Here is a 24,660-nt window from a genome sequence, read left to right on the forward strand (position 1 = left end):
GGGACAAAGTGATTCCCTTCCGAGTATGCCTCAGACTGCTGGGGCTGATGGCCTCAGCGTTGGTGGTAGTCCGACTGGTCCGCTTATACATGAGGGACTTGCAACGTTGGGTAGCATCTCTCAGGCTAAACCCATTACGTCACGCTCGCCGAAAAGTGAGAGTGACGACGGAAGCGTGCATGGCACTAATTCCATGGCGGAACCCGAACTTTCTGACAGAGGGGGTGCCTATGGGCACAGTCAGGAAAGTTGTAACAACAGATGCATCCCTCCTTGGTTGGGGAGGGACACACGAGGGCTGGGCAATAAACGGGAAGTGGAACCCGAGTCTGCGATCGTGTCACATAAATTATCTGGAGTTACAAGCAGTTTGGCTGACGCTGAATCATTTTCTTCCCCTGCTAAAGGGGCATCATGTCCTAGTTTGCACGGACAACACGACTGTTGTAGCATACGTGAACAGACAAGGGGGGCTAAGATCTCGACCGCTACACACGCTTGCACGCAAACTGATTTTGTGGGGCAGCAATCATTTTCCATCTCTGAGAGCTACACACGTCCCTGGAGTTCAGAATCTGGCAGCGGACCTGCTGTCTCGGGGCGACCCACTCTACAGCGAGTGGAGGCTCAGCACCAAAGTGTGCGATCAGATCTGGTTGATTTTCGGCAGGACATCAGTGGACCTGTTTGCGTCACACGACACAGCTCAATGCCCTCTTTACTTCTCTCTCCGGGAGCTGAACGCTCCACTTGGAGTAGACGCTCTAGCGCACGAATGGCCGAATCATGCTCTTCTCTACGCATTTCCACCCATCGCGTTAATTCCGCCCACCCTGGCCAGGGTGAGGGAGAAAGGTTTATCGCTAATTCTAATTGCTCCCCGATGGCCGGGGAAACATTGGTTAGCGGAGATAATAGAAATGTTGTACAGGGAACCATGGCAGCTTCCGTTACACAGGGACCTACTGACTCAGGCGAAGGGGGAGATATTTCACCCCAACCCAGAGAGGCTAGCGCTATGGGCTTGGCCGTTGAATGGAACAATTTAAATGCAACAGGTCTACCGCCTAATGTGATTAAAACCATACAAAGTGCAAGAGCGGCCTCGACGAGGTGCAAATGGTCAGTGTTTGAACGATGGTGCGTGACTACGCACGAGATTCCATATCAATGTTCCATCTCGATAATTCTATCTTTCCTACACGATCTAATCGACAGGGGCAGAGCCTTCTCGACCATTAAAGTGTTTTTAGGCCGCGATCTCTGCATGCCACGTCGGCATTGGGGGCAAATCAGTGGGGCAACACCCACTAGTTGTTCGATTCATGAAAGGAGCGCGCAGGAGCCTACCGGTCTCAAAACCGCTAGCTCCATCGTGGGACCTGTCCATGGTGCTGGAGGTGATTTCGGCTCCTCCTTTTGAGCCATTGATGTACGTTGACTTTAAAACGATGTCTCTTAAGACAGCGTTGTTATTAGCTCTGGCGTCAACAAAGCGTGTCAGTGAACTGCAAGCTCTCTCGGTACATCCTTCATGTCTACAATTTGCGCCTGGCGATTGTAGAGTGTCATTACGACCGAATCCGGCGTTTATGCCTAAGGTTATTCAGCCCTGCATTCCACTGGAGCTGACAGCTTTTCGGCCTCCGCCTTTCGATTCTCCGGAGCAGCAACGTCTACATGCGTTGTGCCCGGTCCGAGCCCTCCGGATCTATGTGGACAGGACGGCAGCTTTTAGGCAGAGTGATCAGCTTTTTGTGTCATGGGCAAAGCCCTATACGGGTAAGCCTATTTCTACGCAGCGGCTTTCACATTGGATTGTGGATGCTATTTGTTTAGCATATTCCAGCAAGGGCCTGTCGGCACCGGCTGGTTTGCGTGCACATTCCACAAGGGGCTTAGCAACATCGTGGGCCCTGTTTGAGGGTGTGTCTATGGACGTTGTGTGTAGGTCGGCAGGATGGTCTTCCTACCAAACCTTCGTCAGATTTTATAAACTTGATGTCACGGCAACACCAGTAGCGCATGCAGTGCTCGGGGTTGGTGCATCTAGGTCGGGCCCTTCGGGCTCTCAGCCCTTGTAGGTTGGCAGTAGGCATTCGAGACAGGCTTTTGTGCAATACGGGAGCTACGTTATCCCATAGTGAGACACCAAAACGAATGCTTGAAAGAGAACTTTAGGTTATTTGCATAACCCTGGTTCTCTGATAGCATGAGTGAGGTGTCTCACCGCATTACCCTCCTTGCTGTGCGAAGCGAGGAAGAGGTTTGCTTGTTTTGAATGACGAGTTGACGCTGTGTATTCCTAGATATAGGAAGGCGGGGTCTCCCCAGGCCACACGCGTCACAGGTGCCAGCCAATGGGGCTGGCGTAATGATATAAGTCTTCTGAGGAATACGGGCTGGGGCGTATCCCATAGTGAGACACCTCACTCATGCTATCAGAGAACCAGGGTTATGCAAATAACCTAAAGTTTTCTGGATGTTTTTGTTGATATTCTGTCTCTCACTGTTAAAATAGACCTAACATTACAATTATAGATCACACATTTCTTTGCAAGTGGCCAAACTTGCGAAATCGGCAGGGGTTCAAATACTTATTTTCTGTAAATGTCACTATTAATGATAAACAATGAGCAGTATTTAGAAACTGACCCATTTTACACCAGCATTGCGTGATTAACGAGTACTTGATGTAGCCGCTCGATTACTGGAATACTGAAGCACTCTGCAACCCCCTAGTGTCTGTGTGTATGTGCGTGTGTATGGTAACGTGACCTGCAGCATATGCATCACATGAGACTGTGACAGTTGTTTGTCTGTGTGTATTTATGTACTTGCATGTGTGTGTGTGTGTGTGTGTGTGTGTGTGTGTGTGTGTGTGTGTGTGTGTGTGTGTGTGTGTGTGTGTGTGTCTGTGTAAGTGTGAGGGATAGATGGCGTTAGATGAAGATAGGTGTGGCCTCATGAGACCTAGCCATACACAGGTGTGTGTGAGAGTGATACACTAGATGAGGCCTCATGAGACCTGGCCATACACAGGTGTGTGTGTGTGTGTGAGAGGGATACAGTAGGTGAGGCCTCATGAGACCTGGCCATACACAGGTGTGTGTGTGTGAGAGGGATACACTAGGTGTGGCCTCATGAGACCTGGCCATACACAGGTGTGTGTGTGTGTGTGTGTGTGAGAGTGATACAGTAGGTGAGGCCTCATGAGACCTGGCCATACACAGGTGTGTGTGTGTGTGTGTGAGAGGGATACAGTAGGTGAGGCCTCATGAGACCTGGCCATACACAGGTGTGTGTGTGTGAGAGGGATACACTAGGTGTGGCCTCATGAGACCTGGCCATACACAGGTGTGTGTGTGTGTGTGTGTGTGTGAGAGTGATACAGTAGGTGAGGCCTCATGAGACCTGGCCATACACAGGTGTGTGTGTGTGAGAGGGATACACTAGGTGTGGCCTCATGAGACCTGGCCATACACAGGTGTGTGTGAGAGAGTGATACACTAGGTGAGGCTACAGAGAGAAACACAGGCTGACATTTGGAATGATAATGAAGTGATATTCTGAGATTGCAGAATAAATGTCAAAGCTCTCCAGAGAGAGATTGGTTAAGGTGTGTGTGTGTGTGTGTGTTTGAGAGAATGACGCAGAGAGAGCAGCAGACACATCCATGTGTGCAGAGTAACAGAGCAAGTTGTTCTGCTAGGTCACAAAGGTCAAATGAACAGCCTCATTTACCCTTACATTATCTAGAGTGTGTGTGTGTGTGTGTGTGTGTGTGTGTGTGTGTGACCTGAAATGAGTCTTGTCTGCTTCTCGTTGTGGACCAGTCTGAATGCTGAGGTGAAGGAGGCCCTTGAAGCAGCCATAATGAATTTTATAACTCAGAATTACTGGATGCTTTAAATGTGGTTGCCATGACAGCGGGCTGTGGTGTGGCAGTGTCTGGATGTGACACCAATGTGTTAATCAGTCGCCCTTCACACACACTCGCATCACACCACACTGACTGCATCTAATACCCTAATACCTACGTACACATACATATGCGCTCACCAACATCCCTACAAACACGCATGCATACACACGCATGCACATCCTTACAAACATGCATGTACATCCTTATAAACATACATGTACACACATACAAACGCTGTTAAAAGTCAGGATGTCTATACCTTTGCACACAATAGAAGGGTTTATATCCTTAAACTTACAGTGTGAATAGTTAAAGCTATGACTTCAGCCACTCTGTGAATTACAATGTGTGTGTGTGTGTGTGTGTGTGTGTGTGTGTGTGTGTGTGTACAGTTACAGTTATGACCTGAGCCATTCGCTGCAGTTTAACATGTGTGTGTTGCGAGCACCATATGAAGGAGAAGAAGGTGAGGTGGAGATCACCACAACCAGCAAACAAGACAGCTTCGACATCTTTGAAGACGAGGGCATTCCCACACAAGGTGTGTGTGTGTCCATGCGTGTGCGTGTCTGGGTGTGTGTGTATTGAGACTTCGGGCCTTTCTATAACCAGGCCTTTTTTTCTCTCTCTCTGTGTGTGTGTGTGTGTGTGTGTGTGTGTGTGTGTGTGTGGTGTGTGCAGTGGTTCAGGGCATCAGGAATGAGCCCTATGGCAAGTACGTGTGGAACAGCCGACTGCTGGACAAGGTGAAGGACACCCTGCATTCTGATTGGCTCTTGTACATCATCCACGGCTTCTGTGCCCAGTCCAGTATCCTTTAGTCTTAGAGCATGCAGTCAGTGTGTGTGTATGTGTGTGTGTTCAGTGTCTGTGTATTCAGTGTGTTAGGTGCTTGTGTGTGTGTCTGTGTACTCTCAACAGGTCTCCTAACTTGCTGTAGTTTGATTCTTGTTCCTCAGTTATAACTGACTTTAGATAAAATGTGTGTGTGTGTCATCACACGGAAACTACCCTTGTGTGAGTGTATATTGTTATCTGTGTGTGTTTGTTTTGTGTGTGCTGCTACCAAATATGCATATAACTGGATGTGTATTGCAGGAAATAATGTAGGTTTAATGTATATGCTGTATGTGTCTGTGTATTAGACATTATTATATGGTTCCTCAGAATGTTCCATTCAATTGAATGGGCTATCCCAAGGTCTGATATTTCTTTATATTGACCGCTGCAGAAAAATGTAATGACCCCTGCCATTGGCAACGGGTTTTGTGCTTCTAATTGACATCTTTCATATCATTCTGCAAGTAGTCCGTTCACTTTTCGTAATGGGAATTCATTGCAACTTGAAGTCAGAAGTAATGGGTCGCAACACCTGAAACTTAGTCAAACATATTGGGCCTCATTCTCGAACATTTTCTGAAGTTTCTTCTGAAATGTTTCTTACAGGCTTCGTAAAAACAACGTACGCAAAAGACCTCCGCCAAATTTATGAACACTTGAAAATGTGTTCCTACGCAGCAGAAGTGTTCTGAGCTGTGCTCCCCCGGAAGAGTTTTCTTAAATTGAAAGCGTGTTCTCGTGCACCTGGATTTGCATACATACACGCACCGCCAGCTCCTTATAAGGGCACGCAACCGTAGTGACGTGTGCAGTCGGAATCGACCGAATCTACACGAAAGCAACTCATAAACGAGTCATGCCAAAGCGGAGAGCGAGCACCGTCGAGTAAACGCAGATCTAACTTCAACGGTGCAGAGGTGGACCGTTGCAGGATATAGATGTGTCCATTCTATTCCACTATAGCTATATCAACGCGATTGAGTTTAGTGCTTATTTATTTATTCACTTACATTTGCAGTGTTCGTGTAGACCTTTTATTTATTTTCGGACATCACGATGCCTCGTAGAATCATGACTATAAATGTGAAACATAATTGTTAATGATACAAATATAAAATATATTATAATTATTTTAATCCTAGGATATCTGTAGAGTTGATGTGAACACAATCACCAATGATTTCTCACATTCATTAACACTTCTAACACGGAGAGTTTACTCTGAAGAAAACTCTGGCCGATTTATGACTGCTATTTCGCTAGTTCGGAAAGTCTTCTGAAGTTCAGAACAAATCCCAGATGAGAGAACTTTCATGAATACCAAATGTTTTCCTAAATCCAGTTCAGAAGAAATTCCTTCTTAAATTCTTCTCAACTGCGTTCGAGAATGAGGCCCATTGTTCTTCAATTGTTCTTCAGTCAAACATATTCTATTTGACCGAAGAACAATTTTTTTAGCGGAAGTTATGAAACGGCAACAAAATCATTGTCAAAATCAAAATGTATTTTATGGTTTTTACAAGTAACCGTATAATAAGCGTGATAATGTATAGTTCGCTGGTCAGTATCGGAAAATAAATCCCTTCAGAATGAAATGTTCGTCCCGTTAGGAGTTATTTTCCTATACAGACCGGTGGACTATACATTATCCCTTACTTAGTGCAGCGTTATTTACTTATATTCTATTTCAAAAACCAGAATGTAACGGAAGTGTTCCAACCAGCAGGGAGTTTTGTTTAATTTTTGGATGTGGATGATATTGCAATGTTAACCAGTGAAGCCGATGATGGGGTGCTTTCAGTTATGGACAATGAATGGAAGGAATATATTCAGCCAAAGAATGTGCCTTTAACCTCATATACACACTATTCAAGGTGAATGAAAAGTTAAAGTATATATATACTGTAGGGCTGTCAGCGTTAACGCGTTAATCTATGCGATTAATGCGGCCGCGATTAATGCGATTAAATATTTTAACGCAGTTAGCGCAACTTAAGAAAAAAAAAAATATTTCATTTTATAAGAATTTTATAAATATAAGAATTAATTCAATTTTTTTTTTTTTTTTTTACTTTAGTTTAGTTTAGTTTAGTTTAGTTAGGGCTGTGTAGGCTACGGTTAACTCGCCTTGCTCCTATATTGATGTCAGGTGAACAATAATACACAAGAAACGAAACACAGCAAGTTACTATTAGATTCATTACACCAAGAATCAGCAACAACAAATTACAACACAGCTGGCTAATAAGTGCTAACTTCTGCCACCAACTGGGTAATGAATGAATGGTGTGCTAACGGTCACATAGAACGTAAAGTATCTAAATTAATAATAATTACATTTTACGTTACAACGAACTAACACAGTTCATAGAATTTAAACATAGGTCACTTAAACATATTTATCACAGTGTGAGACAGCTAAATAACTTAGTCATTGTTTTTGAGCGTGCAAGGGAAAGCATAATTTAATAGATGCTTACTAGACATGTGCATTACTAACTGTCACAGTTGTCAAAGTAAAAGTCTGTCAACAGAAATAAATACAATAGTGTGTGCGTGCAGGGATGGATTACCGAACGGGCTGAGGTGCCCCCCCCTGAGCTCAGGGGGGCCCTAAACCAGAGCCTCTGCGTGAAGTCGCTGTTATTAACTCTGCTTGCTGTCAATTGTTTTTAGACTTTGTATTTGTTAATATCAGAAGTGGCTTAAATGTATCTCTTATTTGTGGTTGGAAGGGTGTATTTTGTTATACGTCCTGACCAATGGTTTCATAATCCATCCATGTGTGCGTGTCCATAGCAACAATACACTACAACATGAAACATTAAATCACTCCAAGCAATATACATTTGCTGACCTAAATAAGATGCTATTTGTTTTTACTTGAGGTTATTTAAATGACAGAATGACAGAAAAAGTTCGAGAACCACTGCGGTAGTTGAAGATGGAGAGAGCTGAAGCATTGTTGGGCGGAAAGTCTCTGTTTAAGAGCCAAAATGACATAACAATCGACAAAACTGAAGTTGTATGTAGCATTTGTCAAGCTGAATTTAGCTATCACAGAAGCAGCTCGTCTTTAAGTTATCACCTTAATGCAAAGCACATTAACAATGTTACGATTTACCGTCGAGGGGCACCATTGTGTTTAAAAACATTTTTAAAATACAATTAAACAACAGTGTCTAAAATTCACGCTGTATGAAGTGATTACTCGTTAATTCATAAGATTTAGTTTTAAGAAGAAAAACAAACTTTTAATCGCGATTAATTCATTTCAAAATGTGCAATTAATTAGTAAAAAAAATGTAATCTATTGACAGCCCTAATATACTGTGAAAAGCTGAAAAACTAGAAGAAGCATTTTTCTAACGTTCTTGGTGTGTGGGTGAGGACAGAAAGAAATGAAAGAAAGAAAAGAGGAGGACAGATGAGTCAGCTCACTTCATTTACTGGACTGTGTGTGTGTGCGTGAAGAGGTACGCGGTGGAGAGTGTGCAGGGTCGTGTATGCATATGGATGCATGTATGAGCAGTTTGTGCATGTGTGTGTTTGTTCAGCTGTGTGTGTGCATGTCTGTATCAGATTATGAGTGGGTATGCCTGTGGGAATACTTTGTTTGTTTGGGGATGTCCATGTGTGCTAGATTGTGAATGTGTATGGCTGTATGTGTGTGCATGTGATTTAGAGGTGGTGTATGTGTGTTGGAGTGTGTGCCGAAGTGAAGTATATGTGGTCTGTGTGTGTGTGTGTGTGTGTGTGTGTGTTAAAGGTGCTTAGGCTGTGTGTGTGCATATCAGTGTGTGTATTGTCCATAACCTTGTTGCTGCAGAACTGTTGATATACGGTCGGCCGGTGCACGTGAGTTTGATCGCCAGGCGCTCCAGTCGTTTTGCCGGCACACGCTTCCTCAAAAGGGGAGCCAACTGCGAGGTAGCGTCACCATGACAACGCCCTCAATGTTGCACGTAACCATGACAACTCAATCTCAGCCCATGCTACCACCACTCCAGTACCTTGCACCTTCTTACTACAGCTGTAACCACCACCCATGCCACATGTTACTTTGACTACACATTTAAACACCTTGTTACTGTACTCCAGGTGTACCACATCACTTCTTGCTAACATGCACTTTGTACCTCTCTGTGGTGTTGCCTTAGAACCCAATGTGTAAGAAATGCTCACGTGTGTGTGTGTGTGTGTGTGTGTGTGTGTGTAGGGAGATGTAGCCAATGAGGTAGAGACGGAGCAGATCATCCACGATGCGGCTGTGATGTCGTTCACAGCAGGCAGCTACTCGTCTTATGTGCAGGTGCGAGGCTCTGTGCCACTCTACTGGAGCCAAGACATTTCCACCATGATGCCCAAACCACCTATCCGCCGTAAGTGTGTGTGTGTGTCTGAGAGAGTGAGCGAGTACATGTATGCATTTGTGTGTGCGCATGACTCTACCCCTCTCTCCTTGAAAACTATCCTTTTCAATTTGAAAGCACACTTATCATGCTGCCTTTAATCTCCTGAAGGGGCCGCAGATACTCATGTGCTCTTCTTAACTGCGTGACCACCTCCCTTTGACACGTGGAGCTCCTCTGAAGTGCCCCGTGGCTGACAGGTGAAAATAAGAGGTTGGCCACCTTCTGTCAGATCTCACTGCACTGGCACCCATGTTAGGTCTCCTGCAGCCACAGCGCACTGCTCCACAGGCCTCCTGTCAAGAGGAGGTGTTGCGTGTTGGTTTTGAGCTGCTTGCTGGTTGTTCTCCTCAGAGAGGAGAGTAACATAGACTGAGAGCCCCAGAGGAGCTGCAGCCAGAGCTGTTTGAAACACCCTCACCAAATATCTCTTTAATGCACTTTTCAGTCTCTCGTATCTCTTTTTTTCTCTTTATCCCTCTCCTCCCTCCCTCTCTGTTTCTATCTTTCTCTATTTCTCTCTCTTTCTGTTCTTTGTCTCTTGTAGTTACTTTAGGGGAGTCGTGATATGAAGGAGTTAGATTCTGATTTAATAAAAACATTAACCCCCCACCCCCCCTTTCCCCCAATACCTCTGTTTCCTTCTCTATCTCTCTCCCTCCCTCCCTCTCCCTCCATCTCCCTCACCCCCCCTTCCTCCCTCTCTCTCCCACTTGCTCTCTCTTTCCCTCCCTCTCCCTACCTCCCTCTATCTCTTGATCTCTCTCCTTCTCTCTCTCTCCATGTCTCCCTCCCTCTCGCTCTCCCTTCCTCTCCCTACCTCCCTATCTCTTCTCTCTCCCTCCCCCTCCCTCCCTCTCACTCCCCCTTCCTCCCTCTCCCTCGCTCTCTCTCCATCTCTCGCTCCCCCTTCCTCCCTCTCTCCCTCTCTCTCCCTGCCTCAGTGGACCAGGCGGACCCGTATGCCCACGTGGCAGGGCTGCACTTTGACCAGATGCTCAGACGCTTTGGCTCACCCATCATCATCCTCAACCTGGTCAAGGTCAGTCCCTCAGTGTGTCCCCCGCCTGTCTCAGAGACACAGCATCACTTTTCACGGCTCCTCATGTGTCTCCTTGTGTGTCTCCATGGAGAAATCTGGGTGGGGGTGTCCTCTTTTGTCCCCTTCTGTCCCCTCCTTTTGTCCCTCTCCCTAAACATTGTCACCATCATCATTCTTAGGGCCTTCTTGGTCGGGTGGTTCCTCTTCCTCTCGCCTGTCTCCTTTCCTCTCGTCACCTGCCCTCTCTGTCTCTGCTCACATAGCCGCAGACTCTAAAGCCTTGGTACCCAACCAGGGCCTTTGTAAGCACGTGTTTATACTTGGTTTTCAAATACGTCTCTGGCGGTCGGATGAGAAGTGGACGGCCGAAACACATCGTCGTTTACACCTGTGTCCATGGGAGAGACCACTGACCACTTGTTCAGTGTTCAGATTTCGTAACTGCCTACGTCACGTCCATAAGAGGCCTGCTGGTTAGGGACGCATCAGGATGCATTAGCGTTTAGCCGTTTACACTACAAAAGATATGTGGCCAAGTGGTTCCCGAACCACCGCTGCAAATGGTTTGGGAAATGGGATCACATATCTTCTGTTGTGTAAACGCTGATGCATCCTGATGCGTCCCCGACAAGCAGACCTCTTATGGACGTGACGTAGGCAGTAATGAATGATCCCCGAAGACGCATTTTTGAAAACCAAGTGTAAGCAGGGTCTCTGCTCAGAGTATCTGTTGCCTCCATTGGACTCCACCCGTGTCTTTCCTTTTGTCCCCGCCTATTCAGGCAAGCGTCACTGGACACATCCCTTATTTTCACTTAATGTTATCCCCCATACATTACTTCCTGCCAGCCAATCTCACTTTAGTAGCACCTCCCTTACTAGCAATGGATCATTGCACTCAGTGTATGTGTGTATTTGTGTGTGTGTGTGTGTGTTTGTGTGTATTTGTGCATGTGTGTGTGTCTGTGGGTTTATGCATGTGAGTTTGTAGTTGTGTTTGTACACTGCACAGCTGTAGCTCTGACTCAGCCGACACACACTGCCGTTCACACAGTGAGAGGATTATAACCCCAGGCTCACTTTCACCGCATCAGACATCTCACACAAAATCGCCCACTCACACAAATGCTCACACACACACACACACACACGCTCACACACACACACACAAAAACAAGCACATGTGCATCCATGCTGTATTTAGCGACACACAGACACAAATAAACACACGTTTGTGTAAGGGCCAGACATGTGAGTCTGGGCTCCTCCCTGAAGCTGTGCGGCTATGCTTACCTGGGGGGGGGGGAGGTACAGAGAGGTACAGAGAGGTAGAGGGAGAGATTAGAAGGGCACAGGGGATTAGTAGACATGTGAACAATGTCATGTTGATGTTTTACCTAAAAACACGCACATCCCTTGATGATGATGATGATGATTATTTATGTTTGTATAATTTAGTGCTGTCAGTTTAACGCGTTACGCCGTTCATTTTTTGATCGCGAGATTAACGCGATTTATTTACTTATTTATTTATTTAGATTAACGTTCTTTTTGGCCTCGCAAACTGTGTAGTAGGCTAACGTTACGGGTTGAGTGAATGGCGAGCGCGATACGGCGAAATGGATGATAAAAAGCTTCTGAATGGAAAGTTTACTTTTAAAAGTTGTGTTGTGCAAAAGAAGCGAGCTTCACTGTTGTCTGAAAATGTCAACAGGCAGCTGGCTGAAAGCAAAGAAGTAGTAGGCTTACCTTTTATTGGTAACCTAACTGTTACGGTTCATTGTTTCTAAAATAAGAGGCCTGACTGCTATGTTCCCAGCAAACTTGAAAAAAAGAAAATATTAAGGCATGGTTTAACTGCACTATAGGCTGAGTCCTTGTTTACCTGAAATGTGCACTTTATAATTTTATTTTGTACCGCCCTGTTTGGCAATGTTGGTTTTCAATAAAATAAAACATTTGCATAAAGCAAGCCAATCCACTTTTCCATGTTGATAAGGGGATTAAAATAAAAATAAAATTATGGAAAAAATAAATAAACGAAGGGACATTTAGAATAGATAAAAATTTGCGATTGATCGCGATTCATTTTGAGTTAACTATGACATAAATGCGATTAATCGCGATTTTAATCGTTTGACAGCACTAGTATAATTGTTTCCTCTTCTGATGTATCTTGTGTATACACCCAAATCTAATGCTTTGGCAATACTGTAGAACATTACGGTCATGCAAATAAAGCTTCTTTTGAATTTGAGAGAAAGAAATGCATAGAGAGACATGGGGATCGAGAGAGAGAGAATGAAATGGATAGAGAGAGAGAAATAGAGAGAGGGGGCATTGGAGAGAGAAAGAAAAGCATAGAGAGTGTGAGTGAATGGAGTGTGAGTGAATGAGAGAAAGGATTGGAGAATTAGGTAGAGAGAGAGAAATGGAGCGAGTGGGTGCGGGAGAGAGAGAAAAAAGGAGAGTATGAGATGTTCTTGGGTTATCTTTTTATGATGTTTTCTCTTTTGTGCCTGACTGCATATATTGTGGTTGTGTGTACCATGGGGAGTCACAAGCAGATCCCTGCTCCCAGCGGTCGGGTCGGCTAACTGGTTAGAGCTGGACCTGATCCGCCCTGTCCTAGAACCTGTGTTTGTTTGTTCTGTGTATGCGTTTGTCTTTTTGCTCTGTGTTTGTTTGTATTATTACCCTTCATTTCTTTTATTGATGTGCGTCGCTATGTCAACAGGGAAACCTATTCCACAGCTGTAAAAAGTTCTCTAAATATTCAGCATCTGTAACCCTTCTGCTCCACCCCACACATGATATATTGCAGTACGTCTCATAAACCTGAAAGCAATGCACACACTGCCCACATGATCTGATTCCATGATGCCTTTGTGATGGTAGTACTCAGGGTAAAATAGAAATAAAACATTCTGAGGGTCCTTTGGGAAAGATCCTGATAAAACCCATTACATGTCTCCCTTACCAGATGCTGGAAAAACAACCAAATTAATGTTTAACCATAATGTTAGAACACCCAGTTTATATAAACATTTATATTTAAATTCACAGTATTCACATGTCCAAAAGTGTCATTACACTAATGCTTTTATCCAGTCTTAAAATACAGTTCAGGTGTACATTTTATCAACCAAATGAATGTTTAACCATAATGTTAAACCATATTTAAAGCAGTTTGAACACTCAGTTTATAGTAACATTTTCATTTAAAATGTATGTTTTACAATACCGTCATAACCAAACTAATGCTTTTATCCATACAGTTCTAGTGTACATTTGATCTCTGTCCACTCTCTTGCAATCATGGTGTTGGCATATGGCTTTTTGAGATGAGCAGCAGAAATGGCAGGCTTTGGCCTGAAGAGGTGGTGCGGGTTCACAGGTCCAGGATAAGTTACTGGCCCTCGGTTAGGATAGGGTTTGTCATTTGCTGTCTAATTAAGTGTGCATACACACAATCACTGCGGAATGCATCAGAAAGATTGCAGATCTAACCAGGAGTGGTTAAAAATCCACAGATAGACGGTTGTGTGCGTATCAGTGTGTCCTTGGGCTGCTGTGTCTGTTTGCTTGTTTGTTTGTTTGTTTGTTCGTTTACTCTCACTTTGTGTGTTTAGAAACGTGAGAAGCGTAAGCATGAGAAGATCCTGAGCGAGGAGCTCTACCCAGCCGTCCTCAACCTCAACCAGTTCCTTCCGCCTGAGCACGCCATCGATTACATCGCCTGGGATATGGCCCGGTACACCAAGAGGTACACAAACACACACACACACACACACACACACACACGCAACTTGTCAGTCTTTTAGGGCATATTGGAACGCACACATACACTCTGACAGCTTGATTAGATTTCCACGTGGAGTCACACACTCTCTCTCTCTCACTCACTCCTCTCACACTCTCACACACTCGCGCACACACACACACACACACACACACACACACACACACACACACACACACACACCTCTAACTTCACTTAAGCATCTTCCGAATGTGACTACATTTTGAACCTCTCCAACGCAAACTCTTGTTGGCACTGGCAGCGGCGTGCACCTCATAGTTCCTGTCATTCAATAGAGCAACTCAAGGCCCAAGGAGAAAGAGTCAGGGAGAGATAAAAAACACAAAACCTCCTTGAATGAGCAGCTGTGAGGAAAATAAACTAGCCCCAATTGCCCTCACCGTGGCAGTTTGTTCGATTGTTTCAGTGAAAGCAGTTTATTTATTTTCCTTTTCCCAAAAGAAAGGTTTGCCTTCCTTTTTCCTAAGGTTCAGCACCCCCCACGCACACACTCATACTCTTTGTGTTATTCTGCTATCTCTCTGATATTTCTCTTTCTCTTTTTCTTTCTCTGTGCAGTAAGTTGTGTAACGTGCTGGATCGCTTAAGCATGATTGCTGAGAATGTGGTGAAAAGAACCGGATTCTTCGTCAACCGATCCGACTTCCACTGCCACAGTTTACGGCCAGACGAGAGGTACGCACGTGCACACACACACACACACACACACATACACACACACACACACACACCGCACGCACGCACACAAACATTCACACACGGTCCTGTTCATAGTCATGCATGTGCACATGCACATCTCTCCCTCGCATTGCTCTATGCACACACACACACTCCCTAGCATTGCTCTATGCACACACACACACACACAAGCACACACACACACTCTCCCTCGCATTGCTCTATGCACACACACACACACACACACACAAGCACACACACACACACACTCCCTCGCATTGCTCTATGCACACACACACACACATACATACATCTCTCCCTCGCATTGCTCTATGCACACACACACACTCCCTAGCATTGCTCTATGCACACACACACACACACAAGCACACACACACACTCTCCCTCGCATTGCTCTATGCACACACACATACACACACACACAAGCACACACACACACACACTCCCTCGCATTGCTCTATGCATACACACACACACACACACACACGCACGCGCACGCACATGCACACACACACACACACACTCTCTCCCACGCATTGCTCTATGCAATGTGTAGGTGTGGCATTTCAGAAGGCCAGCTTGTTAGATGATTCATTCTTTTGTTTGTGAACCCCTCAAGGAGACTTAAAGCACACTTCTGCAGCCATCACAGATCTGTAAGGTGACTTTTACCATAGTTTCATGATAGCTGCACACTGCTCATGGCTCAGTGATGATGAGTTCATAATCATTTTGCTTTTATTGGCAAGTTTCATGAGACCCTGAATGACTGTGAGTAAATGTTTGATTCATTGCCCAGTCATGGCCTCCTCATGCTCCGTCCCATCAGTGGGCCGATCGGATGGGTTTGGGAAAGGCCTAAAGCCCTTGTCTCTGTTCTGTTTCTCTCTTTCTCCCCCACTCCCTTCTTTTTATTTCTTTCTATCATATGTGGAGTATGGGTTGCGGGGAGCTCTACGGAATAGCAGGAATTGCTTTCTTTTTTTAGGATTTTTCAGAGTTGGGACCTCAGGAGATGAGGGAGGGTGACAAAGAGAAAGACACACACACACACACACACACACACACACACCAACGCAACTTGTCAGTCTTTTAGAGCATATTGGAACGCACACATACATTCTGACAGCTTGATTAGATTTCCAGTCACACACTCTCTCTCTCTCTCTCTCCCCCTCCTCACACACTCTCACACACTCACACACTCACACACACTCACACACTCACACTCACACACACACACACACACACACACACCTCTAACTTCACTTAAGCATCTTCCGAATCGCCCTATCATCCAGATCTCAGCCACATGTGACTACATTTTGAACCTCTCCAACGCAAACTCTGGTTGGCACTGGCAGCGGCGTGCACCTCATAGTTCCTGTCATTCAATAGAGCAACTCAAGGCCCAAGGAGAAAGAGTCAGGGAGAGATAAAAAAAAACACAAAACCTACTTGAATGATGAGCTGTGAGGAAAATAAACTAGTCGCCATTGTTCTCACGTGGCAGTTTGTTCGATTGTTTCAGTGAAAGCAGTTTATTTTCCTTTTCAAAAAGAAATGGGAATAGCAGGAGATGGCAGAGAGAGCCATCTTTCTTTCTTTTTTTAGGAAAGAGTTATGACGGAGAGAGAGAGAGAGAGAGAGAGACACACACACACACGTACACACACACACACACACACACACACACACACACACACACACACACAAGGCTGTGGCCATGAGCTGTTCTGTGAGCAGGCAGTGAGACATTTGCGTTCCGTTAACCGGAAGCACTGGGAGAGGGAGAGAGAGAGAGCACTGAAGCGGTGCACTCGAGAACATTTTCCCCTCCAGACTCCAGGTTCCATTTCCTGTAGAACATGGGTAGAAACATTTAGGAGAGGGAGAGAGAGGGAAAGAGAGCAAGAGCACAAAAGGGTCGGGGAGAGAGTAAGAGAGAGAGTGAGAACACAAAAGGAAGGGAGAGAGAGAAAGTTTGTGCTGTCGTGTGGGCGTCGGTGGTTTAGTGACAAACCTGGCTAAGTTAACTCGGAGTAAGTGGTAAACCTCCTAATAGAAGAGCCCTACGGCTTTGTTTTGCTAGGAGCATGAAGCCCTAGGGCTCTACTATTAGAAGGTTTACAACTTACTTTGAGTTAACTTAGCCAGGTTTGTCACTAAACCACGTACTTGGAATACTATGCTATTGTGTTAGTTTGTTTCTTTATTATTTGTATTGTTTAATGTATCGCACTGCAAATAAGTCAGGAAAGAGATGAGCAACATGATAAACATGTAAAAACAAGAAATGAGAAAATCTTGACCTGCATTGACTGCGAGTTTGTGTTTCTGAGTTCATACTGTGTGTGTGTGTGTGTGTGTGTGTGTGTGTGTGTGTGTGTGTGTGTGTGTGTGTGTGTGTGCGCGTGCGCGTGTTGGCTGCAGGTGGGGGGACTTGGGGGGACGTTTGACATCCACTGGCAGACTTCAGGTATGGCTGTGCTCTCTTTCTCTCACTCTTTCTTTAGTTCTTTCTTCTCTCTATCAGTCATTCTCTTTCAGACGTTTTTGGTATGAATTGGATATCTTTGCCTGAATAATAATAACCTGCATTAGTGAAGCCAAGGTAGCAATTCAACCGTATAACAGTTATGTTCAAATAATGTGTTACGTCTGTAATTGCATTACATGAATACTTTTTAAAAATGTTCTAAGAATAATTTTACTGGCACATTTGACGTTTAATGCAGGCAAATTAATCTCTCTTTTCCCTCTCCCTGTCTTTCTCTCTCTGTCTCTCACTTTTTCTCGCTCTCTTTCACTTTCTCACTCTCCTTTAAAAAGACTGGTGTGTTACGGACTAACTGTGTGGACTGTCTCGACCGTACAAACACTGCCCAGTTTATGGTGGGGAAGTGTGCCTTAGCCTATCAGCTCTATGCTCTTGGAATGATTGACAAGCCCAAGCTCCAGTTCGATACAGACTGTGTCAGGTAACATATCCCTATAGGTGTTCCTCATTTGTGCAGTACTGACAATTACCAGCTCTTTGCTGTATGCGTCCACTCACACAAACTTATCTGTGTTTTTCTGTGTGTTGTATGTTTGTATGCCTCTGTGTGTGTGTGTGTGTGTGTGTGTGTGTGTGTGTGTGTGTGTGTGTGTGTGTGTGCGTGCCTGTGTGTGTGTGTGCCTGTGTGTGTGTGTGTGTGTGTGTGTGTGTGTCTGTGTGTTTGTAGGTTATTTGAGGAGTTGTATGAGGACCATGGCGACACACTCTCTCTGCAGTACGGCGGTTCTCAGCTGGTGCACAGAGTGAAGACCTACCGCAAGATCGCTCCTTGGACACAACACTCCAAAGACATCATGCAGACCCTCTCACGATACTACAGCAACGCCTTCTCAGGTTGGAAATGCACGTGCACACTAACACACACACACACACACACTTGCACACTCAAAGACACACACACCTCAAGATCGCCCTTTTGGACAACGCCCTTCAAAAGCATTATGCCCTTTCCTGATAGTACAGCAATGCCTTTTTGGGTAAAATAAGCATGCTTAAACAGTGTAACCACATGCAGAAAAGCAAATATGAAGCCTTTTCGACACACAGACACAGACACAGACACAGACACAGACACAGACACAGACACAGACACAGACACAGACACAGACACAGACACAGACACAGACACAGACACAGACACAGACACAGACACAGACACAGACACAGACACCATCTCTTACATAACACACACAAAACACACACACAGCACTTTTGGAAGGCTTACACACCACCTACTAATCACTGCTAATGAATATTTAATGTTTTATGCTTTATGTACACATAAAAGCGAGTCCTGCTGATTTTTCAGTGTGATCCATCATAACGATGACTTCATAGCTACATACTGATATGCCCCCACCAACACCACCACCACACACATATACACTCACACACACACACACACACTGACACATATGCACATACACACATAAACACCACACACACATTTACACTCACACGCACACACACTGACACACATGCACATACACACATAAACACCACACACACATTTACACTCACACGCACATACACTGACACACATGCACATACACTGACACACATGCACATGCACATACTGTACACACATAAACACCACACAAACATAAACACCACATACATATCCCACATGCAATGCCTCCAACCCTGTGTGTAATGTGCTCATATATCCATAGAAACACTCCCCACTTCTCTCTACATTTGGACACTCATAAGCTCAAGTTCTCTTCCTTTTTCTTTCTTTCTTCATCCTTTTTTATCCAATCTTTATTCCTCCACTCCTTTTTTTGTTTTGTTTTTCTCCATCGTCATTGCGTTCTTCGTCTTCTCCTTCTTCTTTGTTTTTATCTACATTAACTTCATCTTTGTTTTTATCTTCAATCACCCATTTCTTTTTGTCTTTTTTTCGTTATTAGTCCATTTCTTGTCCTTCTTCTTCCATGAGACCGCTGACAGTCCCAGGGCATTTGTGCATAGTCATTTGTGTTCTCATTGGGCAAAACCAATCAGTATTCTTCAAAACTGTAATTGCTCAACTCAGGATCCCTCGTCCAATAAAAAGAAATAGACAGGATGCTAACAGCAGCACAGTGGCCTTTGATGCACAAACCTCCCCTGTGTGTCTGTTTGTTATCTGAAGTGCCAGCAGGGAGTGTGTGTGCGTGTGTGTGTGTGTGTGTGTGTGTGTGTGCACCAGAACACCTTCAGCCAACCCACAAGAGTGCTGATCGAGCAGCACAGTGCACGTTTCACTCTATTTTCCGTGGCACAGAAATATGGAAGACATTATGTCACCACATAGTACAAGAGGAGTGTAAGAAGTCCTCCTTTTCTCATGAGAGAGAAATGGAAGCAAGACCGTGAGAAACGATAGATGGGAGTTTGAAACCCAACGCGCAGATGGGTCCCCCCTTTGAGATGGGTTCTGCTCAGATAATTGAGGTTTTGCCATTTTACATCTTTGACCGTGCTGCTTTTGTTGGTGGTGTAGGCCATTCATTGGCCATTGCTGCTACATGACTGAAAGAAATGAACTGAAATTGTTGAGATGAAATGACAGCGTGTATTTTAGACACTGTTGTTTAATGGTATGCGGAATGTAGGGGCGACAGTGGTACAGGAGGTAGAGAAGTCGTTCAGTAATCAGAAGGTTGCTAGTTCGATTCCCTGTCGAAGCGTCCTTGAGCAAGACACTGAACCCCTAATTGCTCCTGATGGGGTGTGCCATCAGTGTAAATGTAAAAAATGTGTATACATCCTTGTAAGTCGCTTTGGATAAAAGCGTCTGCTAAATGACTAAATGTAAATGTATGCGAGACACAATGGTGCCCCGACGGTAAAACGTAAGAATTGTCCCCTGAAGCAATTCGGAACACCTGTCAGCCCACCGTCTTCAACTATGTTGATGGGCCGACAGTCACCGGCAACCCAAACTGCTACAGCTTTTTCACGGGCTGGTCTAGTTATTTTCCTAGAGAAGTCGTGGAGTGTGGGTTGGCGAACATCTAACCTGGGACAGCTTTCTGTCGGGTGCTTTGCATTAAGGTGATAACTTAAAGACGAGCTGCTTCTGTGATAGCTAAATTCAGCTTGACAAATGCTACATACAACTTTCGTTTTGTCGATTGTTCCGTCATTTTGCCTCTTAAACAGAAACTTTCCGCCTAACAATCCCTCAGCTCTCTCCATCTTCCCCTACCGTCTCGGTCTCTCCTAACTAACTGACCATAGACATATATATGTCTATGTAACTGACTGCAGACACACGGCGGTTTCGTGTCAGGGGTCAACGCACACCGGAAGTAAACAAAGTTGCGTTAAATGTGTTCAAATATTTTATCGCATTAATCTCGGCCACAATAATCTCATAGATTAACGCGTTAACTTTGACAGCCCTAGTAAAAATCTATACAAACGGCAAATTTGGCACTGACAAAATTCGACCCAGACATCAGAATTGCATAATGCCTAGGCTAGGCAGCTAGTTTGAACAACAGGTGTGTTTCTCTGTCCAACACATGACTGTGTACCATGAAACTTAATTTGAAGGACTAGTTGCCTCTAAAAACATGCTTCAAAGAGTGTCAAATAGTTGCACACTGTTTCTTTAGGATATCCTCTCACCCACCTTCAAAGTATGCTGCTTCAACAGATCCTCGTGTGCCTTCATTTTATGTGCTCTCACTGTCGTCCCTGTCGAGGCGTAATTATTATGCATGTGCTGTCTGAATGTAGGTCGCCATGACCTTGATGGTGTCACAGTGGTCAGCGGATACACAGCTGTGCTACGAGTGAACCTGACACCTTACCCCACCTAAGAGACATGCCAGCGACAGACTAACACTTAACACCCTTGGGCTGCACGTATGCGGCGGTCATCAGGTTCAGGTTATCTTATTGGTAACACCCATGCTTGTATCAATGCTTTTTCACACGGCTGAGTGATGGAGTGGCAGAGAGTCCAGGACCGGTGCTTCTGACGGGTGACACTCTCTCTCTCACTCCTCAGTATCTCGGTAGCTCTTGGTGGTTCTGTGCAAGGTGTGATTTTGGACCACTCGGACGTCTGAGGTCATCACACCTCTTCATTACAGAGGGGTGCTGACCAGAGAGGCCCATGGCTGAAAAAGAGGTGTGTGTGTGTGTGTTGGGTGCACACAGAGTTAACCACAGCGGCCCACAGTCATTATGGCCAAACAGAAATGGGGCAGAGGAAGACTGACATCTTCCTTCCTTTTTAGGCACCCCTGTAGGGAGGGAGGGAGGGAAAGAGAGAGGGGGAGAGAGGGAGAAGTTAGAAAACCCATAAAAGGGCCAATTTCTCCTTGTGTTTGTGCTGCCCCCAATGGTGAGGCTGATAGACTGCAGCCCAGCCGCCCGACACCCTCAAGCCTCAAGGCGGGAGGGAAGAGAAAAAGGATCTGAAGACAGGAAAACAAAAGGGAGGCCATGCCAAGCCGTGTGTGATTGCCTAGTCTGCTGTCACGCTGACCTTTACCCAGTCCCCTGGCTCTTACGTGTTAGTTTTAATGCTAAATTAGCCTCCTTTTTCTTTCCATCTGTTTTTCTCTTCTCTTCTCTTCTTTTGAAATGAGGACACTGCTTTACTTGTGTGCTTCTTTTTTTCCCATCCCTCACTTGCCTAGCTAATCTCGTTCTGTGATTTCCAATCATTTTATTCTTCCCTTTATGAGAAGGAAAGAGAACGAGTGTTTCTGTCTGTGTGTGCCGGTGTGTGTTTTTAAAGAGTGTGTGTCTGTCCTATATGCACATGGTAGTGAGCTGAAGGAAATGGACCATTACCCTACTTGGGCATAATGTTGTCTTTCATTCTTTGTCTGTCAATCAAACTGTCTGTGTGTCATTCTGTCTGTCTTTGCCATTTTGTGCAGTCTCTCTTTCTCTTTCTTTCTGTGCGCGAGTTCGTGTATAGGTGTGTGGGTGGGTGTGTGTGAGTGTGCACATGTGTGCCTGTCTGTGTGTGTGTCTGTGTGTGTGTGCGTGTGCTTTTGTGGCATATTAAATAATCTCCTGCTGGATTGGCCCTGAGGGTGTGAGGAGTAAAGCAGAGGATCAGTAATTACACCCCTAACCCTCAATTAGCTTAATGTCAGGACTGCACATGGCCACAGGAGAGAGGGAGAAAGAGAGAGAGGGAGAGAGAGATATGGAGAAAAGGAGTAAGATGGATAGAGAGAGAGAGAGGCATACTAGGAGAAAGAGAGAGAGATGAAAAGAGTGAGAATGAGAATGAGGGGGGGATAGGGTGGAGAAGACAGGAAAAGAAGAGATGACATGTAGATGAGGAAGAGAGGAGGATGAGCCTCTCTCACCCTCTCTCTCTCTCTATCTTTAAAGTGTGAGAGGGAGGAGCTCAGCATTTACTTTTCTTTTATTAATGTAATGGTGTAAACCTTGTTGGTTGGATGTTGTAATGTTGTTATAATGTGTTTTAGTGGTGTAATTGTGTGACTAAGTTAGTCAATGGTTTGATAAAGGAGTCTCTCAGTCCCTCTCTCTTTCTCTCCACCCCCCCCCCTCTTCATCTCCCTCTTTCTCTCTCTCTGCATATCCCTCTTACTCTCACATATTTGAACTCTGAAGAAGCTTTATTGCCGTAACTTTCTATAGCATTGCCAAAGCATTTGGTACATTTTGATACACAAGATACATCAGAAGGGAAAGGGAGAAGAGGAAACGATAACGTGAGCTGTTGTTGGGGAAATGACAGAGATGGATGGGAATGCATCAGACCACAGTTACAGTCATTCAGGATGCATGTGTTAGCTGTAAACAATCTGGCTGCCTCAATGTTGTAGTATCGACTAAGTGTTCCTTCCATCCACCCACTGAGCTTTGTGAATGTTGAAGACTTTAGTTGAATCGAGAAAATCACAGTAGCGTATGCCTTTGTACAAGTGACTGATAATGTTGGACTTTTCTCACGCAAAAGACTGGCCTGGTATATAAAAGAAGCTCCTTGACCATGATGTTGGATTAGACGGGGTAGGGCGTTTTAGGAGTCCTTTATCCATGGAGTTTTAAACATCTCTCTCTCTCTCTCTCGATTTCACTCTCTCTGTTGACCGGCACATGTGGGCGTACCAACTGCCCTTGTATATTCCCTTTCTTAAACAGCACACCATACATCTCCCTGTTTTTCTTTCATTCACCTTTTCTCTCTTTCTCTCTCTCTCTCTCTCTCTCTCTCTCTCTCTCCCTTTCCTCAATGGCACACCATACATCTCCCTGTTTTTCTCTCATATTAATCTTCTTCTTTTTTCACTCTCTCTCCCTTTCTTCGATGGCACATCATACATCTGTCTCTCTTGTATTCATTTTTTTACTCTCGCTTTCTCTCTCTCCCTTTTGTAGGTGAAATTGGTACCAGCCTCACATGGGAGTACCAGACTATGTAGGTAACTTACCCTGTGAGCAGGAGCCGGGTGAATGTGGGTGCAATTGTGTGTAAATTGTGATACCGTCTTTGCGAGGGCCACCAAGACACACTGGTGCTGTCCTTGCAACAGCAACAATATGTTGGTAGTCTCACCCGATTGGACATGCATCAACCATTCAACACAAAGGCAGATCAATTAAGTTGAACACCTAGGGGGCGCCACACAAAGTGTAGTGTCCTCCACGTGGTCAAAATAATGATAATCCACAAATCAGTCTCGTTAAATATATCAGTCTCATAAAATATATTATACTATCAATTTGGAACTCCGATTAATAATTAAATTAATAACTACAACCAAAGTTACCTTACTAATAGTATAGTTGAAGGTCATTAGAATTCTGAATAGAAGAGGTTGGCAACGTCCATTCTTGTGTAACATTAAATAAACCAGCGTATATAAATCAAAGTATTTATTTACACAATGATAAGAAAATAACACACAATATGTAATCTAGCTAAATGTAACTAACCAATGAATTGAAGGAATAGGTGTATGTGTAATCGAGAGGGAGTGTGTGTGTGAGCTTGTGAGCTCAGGGTTGCGCTGTTAGGAGCGCGCCAGAAAGAATGTGTGTGTGTGTTCCTTTGTCTGATCACCGTAGTTCCGCGTGAATGTGTGTGCACGCACGCGAACATACATGTGATGTGAACAAGGACGAGCCTATATGCAGCGCGAAGTTCGAGTATTCTCTTCGCGTGTGAGGCTATGTGAAGGCCAATGTATGTGTAATCGTGCGCGATTAAGATGCCATGTTAGGAAAGAGGGAAATGGTTAGTGATGCATGCAAGACTCGATGTGTCTGAGAAGCAATCCTAACGATAACCCAGATGGTGTGGCGAAGCCAACTACCAATGAAAATATATATACAGTTACGTTCAGTAAACAAAACATATGAAAC

At 44.7% G+C, this 24,660-nt stretch overlaps 2 protein-coding genes across 3 annotated transcripts in view; both read left to right on the forward strand.

Moving 5' to 3' along the window:
- The window catches only part of fig4a (FIG4 phosphoinositide 5-phosphatase a), a 78,505-nt gene that overhangs the window by 15,663 nt on the left and 38,182 nt on the right, over positions 1-24,660 (forward strand). For both annotated transcript variants that reach the window (XM_031582064.2, XM_031582065.2), the window contains exons 7-16: positions 4,318-4,466; positions 4,607-4,735; positions 8,595-8,695; positions 8,985-9,147; positions 10,122-10,219; positions 13,852-13,985; positions 14,601-14,717; positions 17,175-17,220; positions 17,574-17,722; positions 17,969-18,135. In XM_031582064.2, the coding sequence (XP_031437924.1) occupies positions 4,318-4,466; positions 4,607-4,735; positions 8,595-8,695; positions 8,985-9,147; positions 10,122-10,219; positions 13,852-13,985; positions 14,601-14,717; positions 17,175-17,220; positions 17,574-17,722; positions 17,969-18,135 (1,253 nt within the window). The remainder of the gene's footprint in view (positions 1-4,317; positions 4,467-4,606; positions 4,736-8,594; positions 8,696-8,984; positions 9,148-10,121; positions 10,220-13,851; positions 13,986-14,600; positions 14,718-17,174; positions 17,221-17,573; positions 17,723-17,968; positions 18,136-24,660) is intronic.
- LOC122133527 lies at positions 106-3,766 on the forward strand. The gene is made up of 2 exons (XM_042709915.1): positions 106-3,357; positions 3,488-3,766. Exon 1 carries the CDS (start codon positions 194-196, stop codon positions 1,421-1,423), a length of 1,230 nt encoding a protein of 409 aa, XP_042565849.1. The 5' UTR covers positions 106-193; the 3' UTR covers positions 1,424-3,357; positions 3,488-3,766.

Source organism: Clupea harengus, chromosome 15, assembly GCF_900700415.2.
Source record: "Clupea harengus chromosome 15, Ch_v2.0.2, whole genome shotgun sequence".
NCBI classification, from domain to species: domain Eukaryota; kingdom Metazoa; phylum Chordata; class Actinopteri; order Clupeiformes; family Clupeidae; genus Clupea; species Clupea harengus.